We start from the raw sequence: 14,404 nt of genomic DNA, 5'->3' as shown, positions 1-14,404 counted from the left end.
TAACAGCATTGTTACTAAAGCTAAGAGGAGATTAGAGAATTACCGTGGATTTTAATTATACCTCTTTCTCCAAATCCCAAATGCTACAGAGAGTAAAGAGCTGAAATCCCCAAATCCCATTTGCAGGTCAATGGGAACAAATCCGGACACTGCTGAGAACATTTTTCGGGCCTAAATTCTTTAGTACTGGATGGGTATGGATAAGCATAGAACTCACTGGCCAGACCACTGGACTCCAGGGACAGTACTGGCTGCCTCCACCCACGGGGCCCATCTGTTTGTTTATACCTTTATTGCTGTTTTCTAAAAGCAAGGGCAGGAGTGAACGTGGCTGAAGGACAGCATGTGGAGAGAAAACGAAGGTTGTGCAGAGATGGTCTTGAGCTACTGGTATTCTCTCCCTCACAAACCGAGTCATTCCTCAGAGAACCCAGGGTATTCCCTGCCCGTGTAGTAACCCACCACAGCAAATCCGTGCCAGACGCCTTCAGAGACGAGCATATACTGAGCACTGACATTGCTTCTTCTGACACTGTAAGGAAGCCCTTGGGCCAAAATAGTGGTTCTCAAGGACCAAAAGTCCACAGTCAAAAACAGTTCCACTCCTAATTAAGGAGCACATGTGTGCTTCAGGAAGGGTCCTATGAAGGAGGGCTGTGGAGGCAGAGTTATGGGAAACTGGAAATCTTAATAGAAACAAAACAAAGTTAAAAAAAATGGGATTTAGTATTTACAAATTGTTAAAATTATACCCAGTGCTCAGGAACATGTACATACCACACCATAACAGAAGAGAACCATTAGAACCACATCCTCATGACCTGGAAGAACAAAATTCTACTGTCCTCTAAAGCTCTTGGAATAATAATGTCTTAAGCTGCTAATATAGGTATAAGAAAAAATAAGACAAGGAACCAAAAAAAGCTAAGTGGAAGAAATTAATCAAAGAAACACTAAGGAGGTTTTCCCTGAATCATTCAAAAGTGCAATGACCTAGAGATAATCACAACTATGACCAAGTCAGTTTTCTTCTCTGTAGGTTAATAAAAGTAACCACCCTTAATTAAGCACGTACTGAATGATAGATTCTGTGCTAAGTGGTTGACGTACACTATCCACCCCTATTACATATAAGAAAATTGGGTTTTATCAAAGTTAAGCTATCTGCCCAAGGGTTAAGAGAGCTAGGAACTAGCAGATCCATACACACATACGCTTCTGATGACTCACACCAAAGAAAGCCAGGTGCCAACCACCTATAGTGTTTGTGGTTCGTGCAGAACTTGGTCGCTGTAATTCAAATTAGGCAAATAACATAAAATTAAGTAATACATTTCTTCAAAGCACTGGCTTTACTACTAAAACCGGCTATATCCACCCACAGAATTTTAATTTTAATGAGTCAATTCTATGACCAGACAGTGAATCAAGGAAAAAAAAAAAAAACAATTAATAAAAAACCCTGTAACAATAAACAGCTTTGAGACACTCTGTTGGTAAAGAACAGAAAGAAATCTGCCGGGAATCCATTTGCTTTATTTTGAATGTGGTAAATCTTATTTAATAGCAAATATTCCAGAATTCAAGGCAGACTGTTTGAAGCTTGAATCTCAAGACTACAGACCATAATGTTTACAATGCTTTCTCTGACAGAGCAGACACATAGCATGACCACCCCCAGCATCCACTACACGCAGGACTACTTCCGCCATATGTATCGAAGAGCAAGACGTAGGGACTCCTGGGAGCCCAAAATGGTTCTCCTATACTTTACTAAACCTTTACAGGTTTAGGAGAATGCCATCATGAATCTTATTTGACTCATACAGTGCATCAAATTAGAAGGGGGGAAAAATGACATATTTTAAGACATAAACACTAGTTTGTTTCCATGCTGATAAAGAAAAAATTTTTCTTCTTCATGGAAAAAAAGAAGGTAAGAAGCTATGGGCACGCAGAGTTGTGTTTTCCACCCTTGTTTTCCACCGCAGAGCAGCTGTCCTCTCGAAGCAAGAGAGAGGATCCTGCACAGTAAAAGCCATTTGCTTACTTACCATTTATATTGTGCCCAACCCTTCTACCCATTCAAAAAAAAGAAGAAGAAAAGAAAGGAAAAAAGATAGGAGATAACTAGCTGGATATGCCTCCTAAATACACAGAAAACACTTAGAAAGATAGATAGTGTATCTCCTAAGGTGACTATACAAGAACAGTGAAAAAAATACCATGCTCCTTTACTCTTTAATATGCTGTTCTCCTATATAAAATGCCTGACTTGGTGAAATACGTAAGCTAAATTCACAGGCAAATACATTTTAAGATGAGTCTATAAAACATCTCTAATGGAGACCAAATATTAAAACAAAAGCCAACATTTTGTAGTCAAACATTTTGATGTTTAATTATGATGATCTTTTTTTTTTTAACCAACTGTCCACCATTTGGTTTTTTAATGCAAAATGGAAAATTCAGTCACAGTCAAATATAAAACATGAGGAATGTTGAAGTGTGCAGGCCAGAGAATTCAGGTGCCCTCCACCTACACCTGGCTTTGCCCCAACAGACCCATGATCCAGGTCCAATAGTTCCCAAATCTATAAAAGGCGGCACTCACCCCAGCAGCTTGATCTCTGGGACCTAAACTAGCTGAAAAAAAAAGATTTTTTTAAGAGGCTTCACACCCAGAGTGGAGCCCAACACGGGGCTCAAACCCATGATCCTGAGATTAATACCTGAGCTGAGATCAAGAGTCACGTGCCTAACCAACGGAGTCACCCAGGTACCCGTAACAGCTTATAAATCAAAACTGAATGCCTTAAACTCTTTGATAGTTTAAAAAAAAATGTATGCCTGAAGCAGTAACACAGCAGAGGAGGATTCCACCAGAACAATGTCTGTCTATAAAACTGATGGTTGTGTAAATACAGTATCCGTGTTAGATACAGAATGATCAAGTTGAACATCAGCTCAAGTACCCTCCCAACCTGGACAAGAACAATCTAAACCGACGTTTCTCAGACAGGAGAAGGCCACATCAAGATAGGCACATGGCAGCCTGGAGTTACCTCTGACACGTAAGTGATCCCTTCCCCAGATCACCTGGTCCGATTACCAGAAGCTGCAGGCTATATATAGTGGCTGTGTGACTGAGACCGGCCTTATAAGCTCTGCTCGCAGGAACCAGAAGAGTGTGCGAGCGACAGACAAACATCAGAAAAGGTCTCTACAGGCCCCCACTCCTACTTCAGCTGCTACAAAAAGCCACTGAATTACAATCTTTGAAACTGTTTCTCAACTTTTGTATTAACTCATTTTTTCTCAAAACTAATTCATTGGTAATGCTGTCAACATCCACAAGACACCTTAAAATGTCCCCTATGTATCTCTAGTTGTTGGAAATACTGTAGGAGATGAGGAGTACTCATTTAAAGTCAGTCCTGAAGAAGAGAAGAACCCCAAGATGGGGCAGAAGGACAGATAAACTACATCTCCAGGGCTTTCCTGTGAAAGAAAAAAAAAATCACTAAAATTCATAGGGAACATTCTAGAACAGAGAATTAAGAATGGGATCTCTCCCCACAACTGCTTTAGAGCCCAAAAAGTAGATCATGAGTAAGTCATTTAAATCTTTCGTCTTACTTGCTCCTTAAGACTCTCTTTTCTCTATGGCACAGGCAAGGTCGAGGGGAGAAGAAGCTAACCCAAATGCCGGCTCTAATTACCTACAAAAATAGTGACATGCTGTTACAAGGACATTTTATCACTTTTTCTAGTTTTCTCTACAACTCCATCTTAAAATAGTTGAGCAACATTAGCAGTGATACTAAGTGAAAATGCACGCAATAAAAAGGCGACAGAAGTAAAATGGTTAAATGTCTAAGATTTCATGATGCTCGAGGCAAAATTTACAGGATGCCCCTTCCTAACCTAACCGCAGAGTCGCCCAGAACACTGCACACACTGCCCACCACCCAGAGATGTCAGTGTGAGCTGTGTGCCCCTGGGTGCCTAAGCAGGCCAGCCCAAGGCTCCCAGGGGCAGACTTTGGAAAAGCTAGTTTAACAGGAACACAAGCAGCTTAGTAGAAAATGTATCGACTTCCAAATTCTCATCCATTAAAAAAAGGATAAAAAAACCTAATTACAAGTTCTGGAAACACACAAACACACACACGTGGGCAAGCACAAACAAACACGCCCCTTCCTAATGAGTCTGAGAACCACAAATCCACCCCTCCAGCCCCATTTGGGAAGACTGCTTCAAATGACCGGCTTTTCCAAAACAAAGTGGTGCTTAAATGCCGGTCACACCAGGGCCACGTTCTCCAAAGTCTCCTTTCAGTCCCAAACCTCCATTTAGGAGTCTGCCACTGCAGATCTTAAATGAAGAGATTCCAGTCATTTGTAACCTAGGTTCCTGCACTTTGCTGTGAATCATTAACTAAGAAAATGCTGGCATTTTTACTTGGGGATAGTTGTTGTACAGCTCTTGTAGTCACCTGACAGTGTCTCTTCCCAATTTTCCCCCTCACTGTCCCCTCTCCGATCTGACCTCACAGGCATCATCCCCAAACACCCTCTCCTTGAGATTCTTTGCCCCCTGCTACAAAACTGAAGGCAAGGCTGCATTGCCCCAGGAAATCTAGTTCCGGGTGCCCTCCTGGGAAGGGCTTGCACTGGGGAAACAGCAAGTCCCTGCAAACAGCTGGTCATGCTGGTGCTCTTGTAAATCAACGCTACATAACGAGCGACAGAACCTGTTAGTAATACATTCTAACTCACGTTCGCAAAACACCGCAAATGCCTGTGTGTGTGTGTTGTGTACAGGTATATGATTTGGGAGGGCAGTGACCTACTTGAGAGAAAAAAATACACCGCATGAAGACGATGTATTGACAGGGTCAGATCGAGAAACGAAAAAGTTCACATCAACAGCTCACCCTTCATCTCTGCCTGGGTATGGCGTGTGTCCAAGACAGCCCAAGAGCCACACGGAGAGAAGTGTAGCGGTCCAGTTAGAAACATGGATTTTGGAACCAGAGCCCCTGTGTTGTTTGGTTGGTTGATTTATTTATTTTATTTTAATTTTTATTTATTTGAGAGAGTGAGAGAGAGAAAGAGAGAGATCACAGAGGGAGGAGAAGAGGGAGAGAAAAATGCAGACTCCATGCTGAGCAGGGAGCCCAGGATGGGGCTTGATCCCAGGACCTGACCGAGCCACCCAGGTGTCCCTATTTATTTGTTTTAAAAGTAAGCTCTAATACCAGTGTCGGGCTTGAACTCATAACCCCCAAGGTGAAGAGTCTTATGCTCTACCAAACAAGGAAGCCAGGCTCCCTGGGTTTAAATACATTTTCCCATCCCAATCAAGTTACTCCTTCCTCTGTTTCCTCATCTGTAAAATGGGAGCAATCACAGTGCTTATGTCATCGGGGTGCCATGAGGATTACATGAGCCACATTTGTAAAGTAATGAACTAGGGTATGTAAGTGTCTATTAATTGCAGGGCCACATAAGTATTCAGCCATGCGAACTGCTAAAAGCAATAACCTCCTCTGTCTCAGTGGCACAGTTTAAAATGGGTTGGCAAGGAAGGACCCGAAGATAAAATGACACATCACTCGAGTGGGCATGAGATTGCAAAAGTGCTGCGAAACTTTAGACTGAATCTAGTCACCAAAACGCTGGACTCCCAGTTAATCTTTTAGAGCCTGGTACTAAAATATGCCTAACTGCACCGTCACGTTCCTGTATAGTAACTGAGAGTTCCAGACCACGTCTGGCCTCTCTGGGTGACCTTGGGACACACACTCTACCTCTCTGTGCCTGGACCATTTGAAAACTAAAGGAATTAGATTACATGCTTGATCTCTATGGCCCAGCTCTGACAGTCCCAGGAAGGTGGTAGCCTAATCTTTATGAAATTTTTGAAATAAAAAGAAAAACTAATAGACATTTTTGTAGAATTTTTTAAAAAGTCACTAATGGGATAAAAAGCAAACTCTCCTCCTTTTCTTTCCCTGTGGGGCAAAAATAAAATTAGAAAATAAAGTCATCAGACTTGCCCTCATACTTCCATTTGACCAAAGAAGCAGGGCCAAGACTGGCACCCACTCGAGGACCCCGGTGGGGGCTGCCTCAGGTCTCTGGCAATGGACTCAGTAGAGGAGGGCACACAAAGCACGAGCTCCAGGGGCGTCTCTTGGAAAGACTCTGATTTGTGCAATGCCCCTGGAAGCAGGGCTGCACCAGGAAAAAAAGGCCCCATGTTAGAGGATCCCAATGTTACGAAATGTCCAGAATAGGCCAATCCATAGAGACAGAAAGTAGTAAGTGATTTCTAGAGACTGGCGCATAGGACAAATAGGGAGTGACTGCTAATGGATCCAGTTTCTTTTAGGAGGTGATGGAAATGTGTTGGAATTAGATAGTGGTGACACACGCACAACTTTACGAACATACCAAACACTGAACTGGACACTTTACAAAGGCTAGAATTACACCTCGGCAAAACAATGGGGTGGCATGGGAGTAGGTCTACTTCAGTAACAGAGGCTCACACAGAGCAGTGGCCTGCCTTCTGCTCCCAGGAACAGAGCGAAGAAGTCAAGAGATGACACCAATTATGTCAACAGCTCTTGACAATGAGAACGCTGGAATTCGATTTCAAGTTGCCTGTGCATGGTAGCCAAAGTCTGGAATCATAGAAGAGAAGATCTAAGGCCGTACTCCCGAAGGGAAATGGTGTACCAGAAAACAAGAGTAACCAGTAGGAACAGGGGCCTCTTAAGGCCCTAACTGCCCCTCCATGAGTGGAGGCCAGGCCTCCAGCCATCTGGGTTCCAACACCCCACCCCTGACCCGAAGCCAGGTACGCTGGGGTCCCACCCACAGTTTTCCCAGGAGTGAGTCCTAAGACAAGCCAGGAAGCCATGGGAGCTTTTCCAAACTTGACTTCTGTGCCCTGCAGCCTCTAAGCCCCGTGCTGACCATTATGTGGTGTGGGCCTCCCCGAGACGGACGAAAAGGAGAGGAACCAGCAGGAACCAGAGCAGATGCTGAGAAAGGCTGAGACTGGCAAGAGTTGGGCAGGATGGCCACTCCCTTCCAGGGTCACTGCAGCCACAATGACCTTAAGATATACATCATATCACGTCACTCCCTATTTCTATTTAAAACCCACCCAAGACAATCAGAAAACCTGCAAACTCCCTTCAACCACCTGGAATCAATGCGCCCTGACCCTCTGGCCATGGGCCCTGGCCACCGCTCTTGGGCTCCCTCACCTCTCTCCAAGATTCCAACGCCCAGTTCCTGGCACCTGTGGCACCTCCACCAGGCTCTGCTCTTGCCTCACCTTGCACGTTCTCAAGCCCTAAGTCAAACAGACTCTCAGAGAAATATGTGTGTGGAGGGGGGGAGGTTTTTCCTGCTATTCCCTACTCCAGCTTCCTGTCCATTTTCTTCACTGCTTACCTCCCACCCTCGGTCAGCATGGAACTACTCACCGCGGCCTACCTTGGCAGACTGTGCCCTCACAGAGAACGGAGAGCATGTCCACCCAGTCCCAAGAGTAGCTACTGGGCTGCTACCACTGGGCCTGGAGTGTGGCTGGATTCGATTCTTGCTAAACAGAGAAACCCGCACTCTCTAGAATAACTCTGGCTGGGGAGCACAGGGAGAATTATAAGACGCAAGAGAACAATTAAAAAGAAGGGGATCACGGGTCACATTTTAAGTAAAACGGACTCAGGTGCCACTAACAATACCATTTTCAACGATTTTCTGACAATCACACAATGACACCGGTTAAGCAATGAACAAACTTGATCAGACGAATGTCTAACGCTGACTGCCTCAACGTTACTCACTGGGGGTCTGTTTGCTTTATACCGTGCTCACAATCCCATGTCACCTTGACACAGCAGAGGTCAGGTAGGGTCCCAGGGTCAGCAGGCCATTTTCCCCTCCCTTGCAGCCCATCGAGTGTAACAAGCACTGGTTCCTGCTTCCGCTCCACATCGGGGGCTCAAAACATGGGTTGACACTGGACTCCTTTATAGGCTGTAAAAGATCAAAGAGCCTAGGACCCCCCCAATCCCAGGCTGCACCCCGTACCAGTTACACTAGAATCTCTGGAGGTAGGGCCCAAGCGTTAGGATTTCTGAAAGTTCCTTCAAGTAACTCCGATGGGCATCCAAGGCTGAGAACCATTGTTTTAGGGAGAAGTCCAAATACCACAGAGAGCAACCTTCACTTAATTCCTGTATGATCATAGAATGTTCTCTTTAATTTAAAGGTGAAAGAGTTGGGCCTATCAAAAGGAAGCATCCTGTGAATAAATACCACTCTAGAGATACTCATCATTTCCTGAATTTTTGCTGCAATCATTAAATTCCCTTTATAAGATTGTTAGCACTTTTCCAGCTCCTAGTATGGCATACTACAAATGTCCCTTTGCCTCAGAATATTCAACTAGAAAAGAAAGTATATATACTTGGTGAATGGAATAATTCTAAAACGGGTAAAACCCATGTACCTGACACACTTAGAAATATGAACGTCTCTATCATTTCACAGAATTCTGAGCAATAGACAGGAGCATTTAGCTTCCTGGAAGTAAAAAGAGCCAATTCTATTCAGTTGACTATGCAGAGAATGAATGAATGACTACAAAAAAGTGATTAAAAAGAAAAAAAAAAAAACCCTGAAATTGACTTGCTTTAAAATTGGACTAAAAAAGAGATTCCTGCTAGAATTAATCCACTTCAGGTCAAGGAGAAACATACCGGAGTTCTGCCTGTAGTCACATCAGCTTCCGCCCACACCTGGATCTACATACCCCACCTAGGAATAGACTTTTACTTTATGAAAGCCCACACCAATGACCTCATCACACTAACAGAGAAGGTTATGTTTCTCACAGGGTTCTGTGCCAAACGGTACTGACATGGAAAAGGATTTTATGCTGCTCAATATTTCCAAATATCCATATTCCTTTTGGTTCAAAATTACTCAAGCAGCAAGGCAGTTACTCAAGTGCTACCCCGGATTTGTTCAAAATGGGATCAACAACCTCTACACCATGAACCTGAATCATGCTTCAAACATTTTTTCCTAAACTTTTATTAAAGGAACTCTTGCAAGCTGACTACACAATCAGAAGAAAAGTAAAGGAATGTACTTTTATGTTATTTTGTCTGAGAACACAGACACATCACCCAAGCCACTTTGAATTTGTGTTGCCTCCAAACTTTCCATACATACCATATTATCAGTCGATTACATTTTATGAAAAACCATTCTTCCTGCCCCTTTTGCAGTGACCTGAAAGCCATACCAGTTTTCCTGGTTTGCCCTTCTTTGGTATACACATGTAACCTGGATGGTACTTAAACAAGTAATGCTGGAAAAGGGTAAATGCTTTTCTCAACATGAAGACAAGAACTCCAAACTCATAAGCAAGTAGGAGCCTAACATCGTCAGACTTTATGGAGTGAGTCCAAGTGATTCTGCACCAGGAGAATACAGTAACTTCAATTTAACTGCTCAAATCACAACTCACGTCTACATGTTTCCGCCTTTCTAGCCAAATACTAAATTCTAGCTTGTTCTGTAATAGACATAGGATGTAATACACGGGTTATCTGTGTGTCAGCCTCCCAGCTGAAAAGTTCTTCCTCCTTTATGAGTGAAAAAATTTGCAGAGACCAATTCAATGAAAGTAAGACCCATCAGCTTTCTTGGGTAGAGCTACAGACTAAAACAATTTATATGTGGCAAAAATTCTGATTTGAATGAATGAAAACATGAAATTGTAGAATATTTTCAAAATAAATACTGTAGAGTGAAAACCTCAAATAGGAAAAAATTCAGATCCTAATCTGCTAAGATTAATTTTTAAGTTTAATTACATAAATGAGTCCTTTATATAACCAAGGAGCTATATTAGGGATGCATCTCTTTTTTTTTTTTTTTTTTTGAAGATTTTATTTGTCAGAGAGAGCACAAGCAGGGGGAGCAGCAGGCAGAAGTAGAGGCAAGTAGAGGGAGAAGCAGGCTCCTCGCTGAGCAAGGAGCCTGATCCGGGACTCCATCCCAACATCCTGGGATCATGACCTGAGCCTTCCCGGTGTCCCCTTAGGGAAGCATCTTACAAGGTTCTTTTTGGGGGGCGCCAGGTGGCTCAGTCAGTTCAGCATCTGCCTTGGGCTCAGGTCATGATCCCCGTCCTTGGATGGAGCCCCTAGTCCATTGGGCTTCCTGTAGGGAGCCTTCTTCCCCCTCTCCTCCCCACTAGCGCTTTCTGGTGCTATCTCTACCTTTCTCTCTCTCAAATAAATAAATTTTAAAAAAAAAGGTGGTTTTTGTTTATATACTAGGGCAAGTGTTCTCCATTTGCCTTTAGTAAGTGGCTAGTCTTTTCAAAATCAAGAAGGCAAAATTCTCCCCAGGTTCTGAATTAACGGTAATTCTGAATTAGGGAAAGTCTCATTTGATGGGGTTTTACTCTCAGACATGTAAGTATAAAGTGAAATACACATTAAAATAATTATTAAGGAGAAGGGATCAGCTCTCTGTACCCAGCTGAGATCTCCCTAGCAGTAAAGGCAGGACGACTTCGCTGTAGCACTTTCCATCCGCGCGCGTGTATTACAAGGGACCCGCCCAGCCAGCATAATCCGATGAAATAAGCATTTCAGCTAGTCATCAGGAGATCGGGCATCAAGTTAAGGCTCTAAAATGTGTGACCTGAAGCACCTTCTACCTTCTGTGCACTGACCGCTCTCGCAGGAAAATGGGGATGTGTACTAACTAGGACAGCCCTGGTTGGGGGATGGGGAGGGAAGGGGAGGTAGGGAGGGTTGCAGGGGGAGCGACTTACGAGACGTAGGCTGGGTAGCCAAATCCTATCAAGTTGCAGAGGAGAGAGGCTCCATAACCGAACACCAGGTACAAAGCCACCAGCCCGATGACACCTGGAGACACGAGGAGAGAAATGGGTCCCCTGGCACAGGAGGCGTTAAGCCGGACAGCCCCCGCCCACACCGCGAGGCTCGGCCTAGTGCGGGCGATCGAGAAAAACAAACGGCCGTAAGGCTGGGCCCGGGCCTTTCCCCGGCTTCGCAGTCCGCCTGGGGACAGCCCCTACCTTCGTGCCGTTCCCACTGCCCCCTCCCGCAGGGGTCCCCCGCCGTGCAGCTCACCCGCCTAGGGAACCGCGATCCACAGAGGATCTGGAGAGGCCCCGACTCCGCCGCCCGCCCGCGACCCCTCGCGTCCCGGGGGACACCCGGATCCGCGCTGAGCTCCGCCGAGAGCCCGGCGGGACCATGCCCGCGCGTCCGCCCGCAGGACGCCCCCACCACTCGGCGCCAAGCCCGCGCGCGGCCCCTGGGACTCGGCCGCGGGGACAGACACGTCAGCGCCGGCCCTCCCCGCGTCCCGAACACCGGCCATCCGCCCCCCGCCCCCGCCCCGGTCCGGGCGCCCCAGCTGGGTCTCCGGCCCCCCGGCCTGCCGGGACGGCCAGATCGGTCCCGAAGATGCCCTCGCCCCCATCTGTCACACACACCCTCTCCTCCGAACCCCCTTCCCGCTCGCTTCCCCAGCAGCTGGTGCCGCGGCTGCTCCCCGGGCCCCGCCACCCGCGGCGACCGCGCACCCACCGAGCGCGATGTATCTCCGGTTCACGCCGGTCTTGGCCTCGAGCTTGGCCAAAAGGTCGGTCATGCAGTTCTTCTCCTGCAGAAACCGGTCGAACCTCTGTCTCATGGCCGCAGACATGGCGAAAGCCTTCGCGCCGCCGCCCGGGCTGCTCCAAGTGCGGGGTGGCCGCAGAGCCGGGTGACTGGGGCGGGGGCGGGAGACGGGAGGGGCGGGAGGCAGGAGGCGGGAGGCGGGCGGGTCCCGCGCTTGTTGACGCGTCCCCCTCCCAGCGCGGCCCCCCCTCCCCGCCCCGCCCCGCCCCGCCGCGCCGCGGGCGCCACACCCGGCCCGGGCCGGTCCTGCGCTTCCCCCGCGGCAGAGGGGGGCCGCAGCTGCAGCGGCTCCCGGCGGGGGGACGGTACCCCGCGTCTAGCGGCCTAATTCCGCCGAAGGTAGAGATGAGCGATGACTCCTGTGAGCGCCTGGCGCAAATCGCACTAGTGCAGAAGCAGGTGGTAAGGGCGAGGCCGGCGCCCCTATTGCTCCCACCCGCCGCAGAGTGAGACTGGTTTGAACGGATCTGTACCGCTGTGCTGACCCCGCCAAGGCATTTAAATTTAGCAACGGAAATGGACGACCAACCCCGAAAGAACTCTTCGTCGGATACCTGCTTTCCCCCTCGTTGCTGGAACTCAGCATAGCTTTTCCCCAATAGTCTTGGTGCAAAGACCCTTGAAGAGACTTCCCAAACCCTCCGCGGGGGGACATGGGTTCCGGGAAAGCGCTGCACTACTGAAACCTTGCTGTGCTGGAGTTGAATTTGATCGATATCTGATATCCTGGAAACGTTTCCACCCGCCTTCCCCGACCCCCACCCTGGCGGAAACTAGTTTGTCCTTGCCTACAGCAAAATTACCCAGAAGGAGGAAATCCAACAGTCCGGGCAGGGCCTCCCTTTGCTGCCATCAGAAAGTCTTCCTCTATTTAAAGCTTGGTTGTGGTTATCTCTCACCACACTATTTAAGGAAACTCCTTTTGAAATTATTATCTTTGTGACTCCTGTGATCTACACAACCGGGATAGAGTTTTCCTCATTGCTTAAGCTTCAAAGCTTCGGGTTCCTTACAGACTAGGGCTCGGTTCCTCAGTTAAAGCCGTCACTGGCCCCGCACACCAGCTGGGCCAAAGCGCTTCCTCTTTGTCCCGCACAATCCTTCTGCTCTTTCAAACTGGCCTAGCTACAGCACTGCCTTCCACTTCAGCCAAAAAAAAAAAAAAAAAAAACTACCTTGCCCACTCCTAACTTTTCCCTTTTATGATAATTCTCCTTTCTCTTTTCTTCCCTAGAGAGTCTTAGCTCCGTTTTCTCAGCAGTCCCACCACCATCTAGCCACATCAGTGAACAAATTAAACCAAATAAAAAATTAATGAGATTATTGTGATAGCCTCCCAGTGCATTTCTGTCTTTCCACCTACAGTCAATTCTCAATGTGTCAGCCAGTTGGATCTTCTTAAAAATGTGGGTCAAACTGTGGATTTTGTTCTGAACCATTTGCTCCGCACCGTCCAGTAGCTTTCCATCGGTCAGAGGTGATGTGGTTTATCCCTCTGTCTTCCAATTTCATCTACAGCCTGCCTCCTTGCTGTGCCCCAAACAAGCTGATTGCATTCCTGCCTCTGCCCTTTCATCCTCCTTCTGTCTCCACGGTTCTCAACCAGGAGGGTTTTTGACCCATACAGGACATACGGCAATGTCTGGAGACATCTTTGGTTGTCAAACAGATGGTCACAATGAGAAGCGGTTGCTGCTAGCATCCAGTAGGTAGTGGTGGGGAACTGCTAAAGAACCCTGCAATGTACAGGACACCCTCCCACAAGGCTGTCCAGCCCTCAATGTCAATAGTACTGCTATGGCGGAACCCTCCTGTATCTGAAAAGTTCCAGGTAACTGCTTAACTCTCTCCTCACCTCAGTGGGGCCTTCTCCTGATTCTGAATTGTAATCCCCAATGTTCTCTGGCCCGTCTTGCTTTGTTTTGCTCTGTAGAACTTACTATGTGTGACATTCTATATGTTCTGCTTTTTAAAAAAAAAAAAACATATTTTTTAAAATGATGTTTTATTCATTTATTGTAATTCCAGTATAGTTAACATACAGTGTTATATTAGTTTCAGGTGTATAATGTCGTGATTCAACGGTTGGATGACTCAGTGCTTGTTGAGGTACAGGCACTCTTGGGGTGCATTGGTGGCTTAGTTAAGCGTCTGCCTCCAGCTCAGGTCATGATCTCTGGAGCCTGGGATCCACCTGCATTGGGCTCCCTGGTCAGCAGGAGTCTTCTTCTCCCTCTTCCTCTGCCCCTGCCTCCGTGGCCCCTCACCCTTGCTCATACTCAATGTCTCTCTCTTGCAAATCAATCAATCAATCAATCTTAGAAGAAGAAGAAGGAGGAGGAGGAGGGGTAGGGAGAGGAAGAGGAGGAGAAGAAGATGATGATGAAGATGAAGAAGATAAGTGCACTCTTCAATCCTCATTGCGTGTTCTGCACCCACCTCCCCTCTGGTCACCATCAGTTTGTTCCCTATAATTAGGAGTCTGGTTTTTTCCTTTGTTCATTTGTTTTATTTCTTAAATTCCACATCTGAGTGAATTCATACAGTATTTGTCTTTCTCTGACTGGCTTACTTCACTGAGCATTATGCTCTCTAGGTCCATTCATGTTGTTGCAAATGGAAAGTATAGAGGCCACTTTGGGG

General features: G+C 46.6%; 1 protein-coding gene across 1 annotated transcript in view; it reads right to left on the bottom strand.

Annotated features, from left to right (window-relative positions):
- Positions 1–11,872, bottom strand: part of REEP5 (receptor accessory protein 5) — a 31,855-nt gene extending 19,983 nt beyond the window's left edge. The window contains exons 1-2 of the mRNA XM_032844838.1: positions 11,669–11,872; positions 10,885–10,978 (exon numbers count right to left, since the gene is read on the bottom strand). Coding sequence (XP_032700729.1) covers positions 10,885–10,978; positions 11,669–11,786 — 212 coding nt within the window. The 5' untranslated portion in view covers positions 11,787–11,872. The remainder of the gene's footprint in view (positions 1–10,884; positions 10,979–11,668) is intronic.
- Positions 11,873–14,404: the final 2,532 nt, after the last annotated feature.

This window comes from Lontra canadensis, unplaced genomic scaffold (genome assembly GCF_010015895.1).
Source record: "Lontra canadensis isolate GAN:19392208 unplaced genomic scaffold, GSC_riverotter_1.0 scaffold4, whole genome shotgun sequence".
Taxonomy (NCBI): Eukaryota; Metazoa; Chordata; class Mammalia; order Carnivora; family Mustelidae; genus Lontra; species Lontra canadensis.
Note: the sequence above shows the minus strand (reverse complement) of the source record. Positions and strands in the feature narration are given on the sequence as shown.